Source organism: Vigna unguiculata, chromosome 8 (assembly GCF_004118075.2).
Source record: "Vigna unguiculata cultivar IT97K-499-35 chromosome 8, ASM411807v1, whole genome shotgun sequence".
NCBI classification, from domain to species: domain Eukaryota; kingdom Viridiplantae; phylum Streptophyta; class Magnoliopsida; order Fabales; family Fabaceae; genus Vigna; species Vigna unguiculata.
The window spans coordinates 26258372-26270468 of record NC_040286.1 but is presented as its reverse complement, the minus strand read 5'-3'; the positions used below and the strand labels follow the sequence as shown (position 1 = coordinate 26270468).

The window sequence follows — 12097 nt, the reverse complement described above, 5'->3', positions numbered from 1 at the left end:
TCTTTCTTGCTGTGATTATCTTATGATCCTTTTTTTCTATTAGAAGAATCAGACCTACTTTCATTCTTCCAACCTTCTTTAATTCTCCTTCCTTTCAACTTCTTATGCTTATTTCTTTCATCATTTGCAAAATGATATGCCTATAAGGTTTGTTCTATGATTTTGATGGAATTTCTATCGACCAATCTCATCTTATGTACATCCAATGAGCTATAAAGTTCTTCAAACTTCATCATTGAAAGATCTTTAAACTCCTCTGAAGCCATTACTATGCAATCAAATTTTTGTGGTAGAGACCTCATGATTTTCTCAACAATCAAGCGTTTTATAATGGATTCCCCATAGCTCTTCATTTGATTTGTGGTTTTGAGCACTTTGTTAAAATGCTCACTTATTCTATCATCGTCCTCAACCTGCAAAACCTCATACTAAGTCTAAGCATTTGTAACTTCACCTATTTAATCTTGTCTCCAATTTCATGACTTCGAACCAAAATGTCCCCTAGCTTCCTTAGCAGTGGTTGCATTCTGAATTTTTTCAAAATGAACATCGTCAACATATTGATGAAGTATAAATAGTGCCTTGTTATCTTTCTTCTTGACCATAGCCTTTTGCACTTCTGTAGAACTTGAACCAAGTGCCTGACACCTGTTTTCAACCACATCACTCACTTCTTGGAATTTGAACAACATTTTCACTTGTGTACTCCATTGATTCCAGATCTTCTTTTTTAAAATTGGAAGATTCAATTATGGAATATGACTATACCCTCTAGCCAGTAGTTATAATAAGTGTAGGATAATTCTTTCACGTACTTTTATTTGATCAAGAATTACCATTTTGGTCACAATCCCTCATTCTTTCTCTGGTTCTTGCCACAACATCCTTCGTATCCACACAACAAGCAACACAACGTAACAATGAGCCACTCCCACTTCAGTCACTCTGCATGCCCATGCGTAGTGAAGCCATGTTGCATGCACACTATAGGATGCAACTCAGGTGTGATCTCTAAAGCACAAAACGTTGTTCATGGTCCTAGAGAACCAAACTTGATACAACTTTCTATTGGAACCTTAGAGAAAGCTAGGAATTTTAGACTGAATGATTGATGTGTCACATTTTATTTGAATAGTAGGAAGACAATTCTATACAAAGGCAAAAGTGTTATGTTAAAATAGAAACACGTCATCTACCAACATTTGACTTAGTTAACTACTAACAAAGTTAACTAACCCAATTTGAAAAAATGATTCTCACAAAAAAGAACAAGGTTTGTGTCGAGGAATGACTCTCATGTCTCAAAGTTTATCAAACTCTTCAAGATGGTTATTGTTGTTACTAATAACAGTAATAAATTTACTACTAATACTGTTAATAATATTAATAATATATAATAGTAGCATATAACAATAATAATAATTATTATTATTACAATACTAATAGTGGTTATAATTTTACTACTGTCACTACAAATAATATTTATAACAATTCTAATACTTACTTATAAAAGTATTACAAATAATAATATTACTTATAATTAATATTATAGTTGAAATCATAAATAAATGAAAAAATAAAAATAAAATTATTTTTGTAAGATTCGAACCCAGGGCCCTTTGTACTAGTATTTTAAAATGACGAAAAAACTAATTTTTATGACACGTGTCAATAAAAGAAAATGGATAATGTAGTAATTTTGGTAGTATTTTCTTTTCTTAATATTAATAGATGTGTGTATATGACAATAAACATGTAACTAACTAATGGCTTTTCTAATTGAAAACTAATTACTTTTCTGTGTATATAAATCGAATCTAATGTGTATTATTTCATTTTGTCCTTTATGCAACATATTGTTATTGTAATAACATATTGGCACAACAATTTTTTTTTATATGAAAAAACATATATAATTAAATGAGGTAAGAGACTGCCAGTTTTCATTACAAAGATGAAAAAAAAAAACCCACTCCTAAAACGGATTTTAGATTTATTGAAATATTCAAACGTTTGTAATATATAGAAAGTTGGAAAATGAAAACATGAAAAAAATTAGTTCTAAACTTTCCTTGATGCTATACGAAAATTTACAAAGTGGGATAATTGATTATAAAATTGTTCCGGTCTAGGAATGATGGCCAACCAGAACAATAATTTTCTCTCTCACTCCTGAGTTCACCCCCCTTTTTTCCTTAATCCCTTATGTATATATAGAGTCCTTCAGTCTTTAAACTGCTATTTTAATGCCAGATCTTTAGCTAGCCAACCTACCCACTTCTCCACTATTCTCTCCTGAAATCTCGCATGTGGGTGGTTATTCCTAAAATCCAGTGATATTTGCTCGTCACCTCGGACACCTCGGCCCAAGTGCTCGTTACCTCGGCCACCTCGGCCCAAGTGCTCGTTACCTCGGCCACCTCGGCCCAAGTGCTCGTTACCTCGGCCACCTCGGCCCAAGTGCTCGTCACCTTGGCCTAAATGCTCGTCACCTCGGCCTATGACTAACACGTTGTTTTATGAAAAATATTTATCAAGTCGGAATCCTGATGAGCACGTTGAGGTCGGCCATTCCCTGGACGGTACACAGTCCTCCAAAATTGAGTCCTCAACTTGCTGGGATGAAAGGTTGTCATAAGCCGTCCACATATTCTAGTATAGGACAAGTAAATATATAACATGATAAAGCTGAGGTCGGTCCGAAGGAGACCTCGACATAAAATAAGTAAAATGATCAAGCTGAGGTCGGCCTAAGGGAGACCTCACCATATGAGGTCGACCTGAGGGAGACCTCAACATAAGATAAGTAAAATGATTAAGTTGAAGTCAGCTTGAAGGAACCTCAAAAGAACACAAGTAAGATGATCAACCTGAGGTCGGCCCAAGGGAGACCTCGAGATAGAAATGATTAAACTGAGGTCGGCCTGAGGGAAACCTCAACATAAGACAAGTAATATATAAAATGATCGAGCTGAGGTCGGCCTTAGGGAGACCTCAACATAAGACAAGTAAAATAAAATGATTAAGTTGAGTTCTCAGCGTACTGACACAAGTAAGATAAAATGATTAAGTTGAGTTCTCAGCATACTGAGGTATTCTCTCGCTCGTAGCGAGGTCGAATCAAGTTGAATCCTCAGCGTACTGAGGTATTCTCTCGCTCGTAGCGAGGTCGGATCAAGTTGAGTCCTTAGCGTACTGAGGTATTCTCTCGCTCATAGCGAGGTCAGATCCGAGTTGAGTTCTCAGCGTACTGAGGTATTCTCTCGCTCGTAGCGAGGTCGGATCAAGTTGAGTCCTCAGCGTACTGAGGTATTCTCTCGCTCGTAGCGTGGTCGGATCCGAGTTGAGTCCTCAGCGTACTGGGGTATTCTCTCGCTCGTAGCGAGGTCGGATCGAGGAGAGCCCTCAGCGTACTAAGGCATCAACTCGCTCGTGGCGAGGTCGGTCAGGTCGGCCAGCTCTCAGCGTACTGAGGCTTCAACTCGCTCGTAGCGAGGTCGGACCAAGGAGAGCTCTCAGCGTACTGAGGCTTCAACTCGCTCGTAGCGAGGTCGGTTAGGTCGGCCAGCTCTCAGGGTACTGAGGCTTCAACTCGCTCGTAGCGAGGTCGGACCGAGGAGAGCTCTCAGCGTAGCGAGGCTTCAACTCGCTCGTAGCGAGGTCGGACCGAGGAGAGCTCTCAGCGTACTGAGGCTTCAACTCGCTCGTAGCGAGGTCGGTCGGGTCGGCCAACTCTCAGCGTACTGAGGCTTCAACTCGCTCGTAGCGAGTTCGGACCGAGGAGAGCTCTCAGCGTACTGAGGCTTCAACTCGCTCGTAGCGAGGTCAGACCAAGGAGAGCTCTCAGCGTACTGAGGCTTCAACTCGCTCGTAGCGAGGTCGGTCAGGTCGGCCAACTCTCAGCGTACTGAGGCTTCAACTTGCTCGTAGTGAGGTCGGTCCAGAGCCTACCTCTCTGTCTAGCATCGTGCTTGTGTGGGTGATTTTAGGCTGACTGATGTTGAACCCCTTCTTGCTCGAGGTCGGCCTAGAGCTCACCTCTCCATTTAGTTTCGTCAAGACTGTCACCGCTAAAACCTCATCAGAGATCATCACAAGCCCTTGTTGTCGAGAATCAAAAGACCTCTGTCGTCTCTTCTACGTTGCCAACTCCGCCGTAGATGCTTTTCGTGGAGTACTTTATCATCGTGCTTTTTTTACGTTATTGTGGTTGGGACCTCGTTTTATCGGGCCCCACGGTGGGCGCCAATGTTCCGGTCTAGGAATGATGGCCAAACCAGAACAATAATTTTCTCTCTCACTCCTGAGTTCACCCCCCTTTTTTCCTTAATCCCTTATGTATATATAGAGTCCTTCAGTCTTTAAACTGCTATTTTAATGCCAGATCTTTAGCTAGCCAACCTACCCACTTCTCCATTATTCTCTCCTGAAATCTCGCATGTGGGTGGTTATTCCTAAAATCCAGTGATATTTGCTCGTCACCTCGGACACCTCGGCCCAAGTGCTCGTTACCTCGGCCACCTCGGCCCAAGTGCTCGTTACCTTGGCCACCTCGGCCCAAGTGCTCGTTACCTCGGCCCAAGTGCTCGTCACCTCGGCCTAAATGCTCGTCACCTCGGCCTATGACTAACACGTTGTTTTATGAAAAATATTTATCAAGTCGGAATCCTGATGAGCACGTTGAGGTCGCCATTCCTGGACGGTACAAAAATATTCCTCTACGTAATTATATTTTATTTATACAGTCAATTATAATGTAATTTTAATTACTTTAATAATTATTTATTAATATATTATATTATAAAAAATGAATAATTAAAATAAAAATATTCAAATAATTAATAATATAAATTAAATATTTTGTTTATATATTTCTTATATTAAAAAATAAATAATTAAAATAATTAATTAATTTAATTTTTCATATTATATAGAGAAATTTATTTTTAATATATTATTATTTTAAAATATAGCCTTTTATTATTAAGATTTAATGATAACTTTTCATTTTAATTAAATTTTATGCTATCTTTAATTTATATTTTAAAATTACTTATATATCACACTATTTTGAAAAGAAATATTTGTAAACTATTTTCTAAAAAAAAAAATTATCTTATTAAATCAATCACAGTACAAACTTGCTATTAACCGAATCATCCATACTAATATTATGATTAATTTTTTAATTTTCCTTGTTTCCTAGGAAAGAAAAACACGTATATGACATATCCTTTTATTATTTTTTAATAATGTTCTATTATTTTCTTATATTGCTTTGATTTGTATGTTTTAGTTTTTAATTTCTGTCTCATAATTTTTGCCGTCCATTTTAGTTGCCTTTAGCTATATTATATTACTATATTGCATATTTATTTATTTCACCATTCAATTGCATCATAAGTCAAGTTGTTTTTTGGCCCTTTGCAAAACGCAACGCAACGCAACCGTAGTCAACACAGTAAGAGAAGCAGCTTCAGTTTCAGTAAACAATGGGCGATTTTACGGTTGCGTTAAACCCTCCCAAAACCTTCGGTGCCGAGATTCTATCACCCATCAATCGCACTTCTGCGGCGGCGCGTGGGCGCGTAACCAAAATCGCTTTCAAACCGCACGGATTTCGAGCAATCCGCGCCTCGGTGATGCCGAGAGAAGGCCAGCAACAACCGTCTCTGGGAGACTCTCTCGTGAACAGTCCTCACAGAAACGACGTCGTTGATGTTATCAGAAGGAGCGGACTCTCTAACTGCCTCTCCGAAACTAATCTCCATAACACCGTTCCCGGTCTCGTGTCCAAAACCCGCGGCAAAGTGTGCCATCTTTGAAACCGTTATTTATTTATTCGCTGTTATGTGTCGTTTGGATTGAGAAATTTTTTTTATGTGTTTGAAGGTTCGAGATATTTACGACGCCGGGGATTACCTTGTTTTGGTGACCACTGATCGGCAGAGTGCGTTTGATAGGATTCTTGCTTCCATTCCTTTCAAAGGCCAGGTGTGTGATTACTTCGGGGTTTGAATGGTTACGAATTCTTTTCTTGGAGGAGTTAGGATACCGGAATGATTAGATAAATGTTATTGATTTTATTATGTCTACAGTCACTCATGGTAAATTTGAAAATATTAGACCTTTTGAGTGTACTTTTTTCGAAAACTTTTCAGTACTATGAGCTCATCTTAAATTGTTTGTTCTTTCGAACACATTGCTGTTTTCTAAAATTTTATCTTCTTAGCATTTGAAGAAAATAATGTAAGGGGATGACAAAACATTTATCTAATTCTGTTTCTTGATTTCTAGAACACCTGTTTTTGAAATAATTTTCTTAAAACTTATAGATTTTGGATGAAAAGTGAATCAGACAAACTGCATTTCTCTCTCTAAATTTTAGAAATGTGTATCGTGTGTTGTGCTATAGGCATGTCAAGTTTTGAAATTTTTAAGTTTGCCATATTCATGTCCAGTGTAGTATTGTGTTGTGTCCATGCGTTTTAGCAGATAATGTATAAGAAAGCACAATTTTCATTATCAGAGGAATAACCAGTATCTGAGCAGGGTATTTGTATTTGTGTTTCTTTTTGTTTTTGCTCTTAACATAACACTTTGTGGACTTAAGGGAAAGGAGATGATCTGAATCCTTAAACTAATTGTTTTGATGTAGAAGTTGTAGATGAATAAGAGGATGCTTGGAAAATTATTTTTGGTTGGTGGAGTGGTGGTTACTGAACACTTGGCATTTAATAACCTGATCATTTTCCCTCCCAATTGCAGGTTTTGAATGAAACAAGTTTGTGGTGGTTTGAAAGAACTAAGCAGATAGTTCCTAATGCAGTTGTATCGGCTCCGGATAAAAATGTTACAATAGCTAAGAAATGCTCAGTTTTCCCTGTTGAGTTTGTTGGTGAGTAATTTGCTAATCCAAACAATTTCTGTTGGCTTATTGGACGACTTGATTAATCACCTTTAGCTTCTGATACCATAACGTGAAAGAGTGTTATCATGTAATTGCAGTTTTTCTTTTTCCATTTTATTTTGTAATATACCATATCATGTGATTTCCTATGTAAGAATAAATGAGAGAGTTTTTTTTATTGGAGCAAGTGGGGATCCGAGCTATCTTATGATATGTCTGAACTTAAATACTGAACTCTCACATAATAGAATTTCTTATTGGAAATGCCAATACTATTCTGAGAAATGGTGAAAATAACAAAGATGGTTGGGCTTGTCAGGTTAATTATTAAATGCTTTGATAGGTACTGTGATTGTTGATTAATTGGCATATTATACTGGAGTAACTTAAACAGATGTTTTTTCTGCTAGGGAGATATATTTTAATGTAGGATGTAGAAGAGGAGTACTTTTGCTATAAAAGGTAACTTGGGAAAATAATAGATACTCTGGATATATCCTTGGCAGCATTTTGTTTTATTATTTTGAAATTTGGAAGAGAATCCATAATGTTTTCTTGAGTAATTGATAGACATTGATTACAGTTCCCGGTTCATGATTATCTAAATTTATTTTGGGCTTTTGCTGAACATCCACATATTGTCTTGTGCCTTTGAAGTTTAATTTTATTGTGTTTGTGATGTGTTGTAAAATATTTAAATCTCTTAAAAATGGAAGGTTTGGATTCTAACAACCATCTGCTGACACATTTTACTGGCTTTGTAGCAAGAGGATTTGTAACTGGAAGTACTGATACATCTCTATGGACAGTCTACAACAAGGGTTCTCGGAACTATTGTGGAAATGTCCTCCCAGATGGTGGGATATCTTATTTGAGTTTCATTCTTAAAATATGTTTGTTCCTAGATTTAATAGGACATTAAACATGACAGGAATGGTAAAAAATCAGAAGTTGTCTGAAAATATACTCACTCCTACAACCAAAGCTGCAGATCATGATGTTCCAGTCACTCCAGATGAGGTATGATGCCTAGTTTTATTTCTTGCAACCAGCTTCTTCAGTGTGGTTTACAGCGAATGATGATCTTGTTATAATATTGACTTGCATTATCAATTAGTTCCTGCCCCCCTTATAAAAGAGGATGCTTGTGTTAAATCATCAATGATGTTTCTTTTCAGTTTGCTTTACATTGCAGCTTTTATGTGATTATTTCTGTGAAAATGTCATCCAAGATCAGTGACGAAATGAGCAAATTATGATTGTAGATTTTCTTGTTAAACAGTGGAGTAGTGGACTAACCTGGTACGTTGGTAAAAGGAAGCATGAATAAAAAGCCTAGGATATCCTCATGATTATTAATAGAATATTCTTGTTCTTGGAGTTACTAAGGTGTGATGATGGAGTTCCACCAAAATGATTATATTTTGATAACAGTGTTTTTATCTCAAATTTTACTTTCTTTTTTGATGCATTTCCCTTGCAGATTATAGAAAGGGGACTGATGACTCGATCTGATTATGAAGCAGTGAGTGAAAAAGCATTATCCTTGTTTGAATATGGACAGGTAATAAGCTACGGTTGCTAAGTCATTTTTGAATTTGGGAAATACAGGACACAATGAAGTGCCTTCTCACTGTAGCCACTAAAATCACACTTGTAAACTGACATTTTTTCTTTTGTGCAAAACAAGAAATAACTTCTAAGTAATGTGATATATATATATATATATAACTAAGATTATATTTTATCTGGGTTACATTGGATAGATGATGTGTCAGCAACTCATTTTGAAACTGAAAAAGGAGTAAAAGACAAAAAGTATTATGGTTTAAATTTTGTACGACGTCTGTTCTATAGTTAGGGTATACTTTTATGAATCAGTATGTGTAATGTAAAAACTGTTCTTCTCTGGAAGAGAGTTCCATGATACTCAATGATGTACATATTCTCATTTGTTCTTTCAAGTTAGTCACACCTTTGATTATGATATTGGGTGGTTCAAATACCAAGATGTTTTTGCTTATTCTGTAGAAATTAATTTCTATATTGTTTTTCATGTATTTGGTTATTTAAGTTAACCCATATTTAGTGGAATAGTTAGTTAGTTAGGGAGCTGGGAGCTGAAATAATTAGAAAATGATGGCATGTTTCCTATAAACAAGGAAAAAGGTTGAGAGGCACAGACATCTTGTGAATTGTAGAGTTCCAATTGTTGGGGGAGAGTCCAGCCCTCGTGAAAGTCTGTGGTCGGAATCATTTATACATTTTTCTGTTAATAGCAACCTTGCTTTCTAAAATTCTGATCCATAGTGTATTAATGTTACATATCTTACATTAAAGGACCATAGTTTTGAAGAGGTTCTTTTTTAGTTTTAGAAGTAAAAAGGTAAAATGAGAGTCCCATTATCCTAGTGCTTTCTTAAGCCTTTTTTGATCTTTAGGAAGCACACAGGGTATTGGATGCACTATTCTTGAAATTATAGAATATATTGTATGCACTAGTTAGCAGCATGTTGGAATAGTTAGCTTGGTCTGTTCCCATGTTCTCTCATTTGTCTTTGCCATGCATAGTAGAGAAGAAATAAAAGCTAGGAACATATCTTCATTCCTTAATTATAAAATAGATGGCTTTGTTCTCAAACTTTGTATAAGCATGGGAAATGTGTCTCTGCATAAGTACGAGCAACTTGCTTCAAACTTTATGTTATCATGATGTCAAACCAAGTGTAAATACATTACTCAATCACTGAAGTCATCATCACAATTCCAACGACACTAATATCAATTAAGTCATTTTTGTCAACGAAATATCTAAGAAAGGCTGCTTTAGTGGTCAGTTTGCTGCAACTTCAAGAGCTGTAGCCCACTCAAACAACTTCCTTGTATTTCTACCAATCTCATATTTTGCGTACAAATTTCATTTTTCCACAGTAATTGATGGAGATTTATGTGTAAATCATCACTGACTATTGACCAAATTTTGATTATAAGATCTATTCATCAAAGGAGCCCAGTATTCTCCCCTAGGAATATTGGTGATTGATCCATTGATTGGTTGCTTGATCCTGTGTGCAAAAGGAGCCTAGTGTTCTCCCCCTAGGAATATTGGTGATTGATCCATTGATTGATGGCTTGATCCTATGTGCACAATCTATATTTTTACTGCTGTTAAATTATTTTTCCCTTTGCTTTGTTTCACTTTTCCATTTGATTGACTTTGCAGCAAGTGGCTTCAGAGCATGGCCTCATATTGGTAGACACTAAATATGAGTTTGGGAAGGCAAATGATGGTTCAATTATGTTGATTGATGAGGTGCAACGCTATCCCGGATGGATAATACTTATTGAACTCTCAAAGGCACTCACATATTAATTATACAAATGTGATAAAATTCTTTCCAAATTCCAGGTCCATACTCCTGATTCAAGTAGATATTGGATTGCCAATTCTTACCTGGAGCGCTTTCAAAATGGTCTTGAGCCTGAAAATATTGACAAGGTATTTTATCTGTATCAACTTTTACTTTTCCTCATTAAGTGAGTTGTTTTTCTTTCTACTGTATAGATTTAATGCATGTTTGGTGTAGATTATTTTTAGGAAAATATTTGCTTATTTTCAAGCTCACTCAAATAAAAATAAGCTGAACCAAACATGAGCATAGTGGATGCATTGCCTTCAATGTGTTTAACCTTTTTTTATGAAATATAGATAGTCACCAATTCCCTAATATTTAAGAATCCGTTTTTTAGGAGTTCTTGAGGCTGTGGTTTAAAAGTCACTGCAACCCATATGAAGATGAGGTATTTACATTTTATACTGCTTATTGATTAACTTGTAAGTTGTAAAGATTGCATCACAGCACACGGGTGAATTTTATTTAGGTCCTTCCCGATGCTCCCGAAGATCTTGTTTGTGAGTTATCCTGGCGGTATGTCTTCTGGAGCTAGTTCCTTTTACACTTGATATATTTTGCATTGAAGCTTAATTCTAGAAATGAACCTGAAGTAGTTGTGCTCTGATTTTTCTTTGTAAGACCGTGATAGAAATTCTAGTGAGATAATGTACAAATTTAAATGGAAGAATTGTGCTGTGTATTGTTCTCTTTCTCTTTCTCTTTTTTTTTTTTTTTTTTTCTTCTCAAATTAAAGAAGTCCAATTTGGAAGATAAGGAACGCTCAATAATAAAGAAATGAATAAAACCACAACGGAAAAAAGTCTTTCATTTTCTTCATTTAAAAGCTGCCTAAGCTCTTCGATACCAAAAATACTAGTAGTTGATGCCCATATGGATGCTTGCTTTAAACTGGTGCTTTTATGCTATTTATTTTCACTTGCATGAAAGGTTTTTCTTTAACTTTTCATTCTAAATAATTTATAAGAGGTTTATATTTGTTTGAATGTTAAATAGCAGATCCCCTCTCTTGACACGACATAATGTCGCGTTAGTTGATAAAAGGAAAACATTACTATTTTTAAGAAATTTTCTAACTCGCCAGTATGCATTAAAATGAATACTGTGATCATCAGTTTTCAGTGTCCCAATTTCATGACATGTTCATTCTTGTTTGTATATATACCTACTTCTGTAAATCAACTTGTGCTTGATTTGGATACATTATTTTTATTTCATTCATTTAAATGAGCATCATACTATTCTGCTGGACAGATACATTTTCTTGTACGAGACTATAACAAACTCAAAGTTTGAGATGCCATTGACAGAGGTAATTCATAAATATGTATTTTTTAAATTATTATTTAATGCAATCGACACTAATACACTTTTCTTCCTGCAGGAGCCTATTCATGACCGAATTTCTCGAAATGTTGCATCTGCACTGTCATCTTTAAAGTAGCCGTGGATTTTGGGGCCATATTGTAGCTCGTGTTGTAATCTCTTACTGTAATATATATTAAAACTTAAATTAATGGAGAACTTCTCCAAACAATTTTTTATTTTTCTAAAGTAACTTAAAACAGAGAGAGAACAATTTTCAATGCTCTTCGAATACTTTCTAGCTTGTCATGACGACAGTGGTCGGAAATTTGACACCTTGCAGTTTACTTGTTTTTCTAAAACAGAAACGAATAAAGAGCTGTTTCTGAAACCAGAACCCAATGTGTTATTCTTTCTCTTGTATATTCCTCGTGACAACACTATGGGAAGTAAATTTCCTCTTCTTTTC

General features: G+C 35.9%; 1 protein-coding gene across 1 annotated transcript; it reads left to right on the top strand.

Moving 5' to 3' along the window:
• Positions 1-5399: 5399 nt before the first annotated feature.
• Positions 5400-12097, top strand: LOC114193143 (phosphoribosylaminoimidazole-succinocarboxamide synthase, chloroplastic). The gene is made up of 12 exons (XM_028082847.1): positions 5400-5810; positions 5893-5994; positions 6769-6898; positions 7675-7767; positions 7842-7930; positions 8394-8474; positions 10134-10223; positions 10320-10409; positions 10661-10711; positions 10793-10839; positions 11578-11635; positions 11708-12097. The coding sequence occupies exons 1-12, from the start codon at positions 5493-5495 to the stop codon at positions 11765-11767; spliced, it is 1209 nt and encodes a 402-aa protein (XP_027938648.1). The 5' UTR covers positions 5400-5492; the 3' UTR covers positions 11768-12097.

Coding starts and splice junctions, on each gene's coding strand:
- LOC114193143 (XM_028082847.1), top strand. CDS start 5,493: ATGGGCGATTTTACGGTTGCGTTAAACCCTCCCAAAACCTTCGGTGCC. Junction 5,995..6,768: donor CCATTCCTTTCAAAGGCCAG/GTGTGTGATTAC, acceptor TCCCAATTGCAG/GTTTTGAATGAAACAAGTTT. Junction 10,712..10,792: donor GCAACCCATATGAAGATGAG/GTATTTACATTT, acceptor AATTTTATTTAG/GTCCTTCCCGATGCTCCCGA.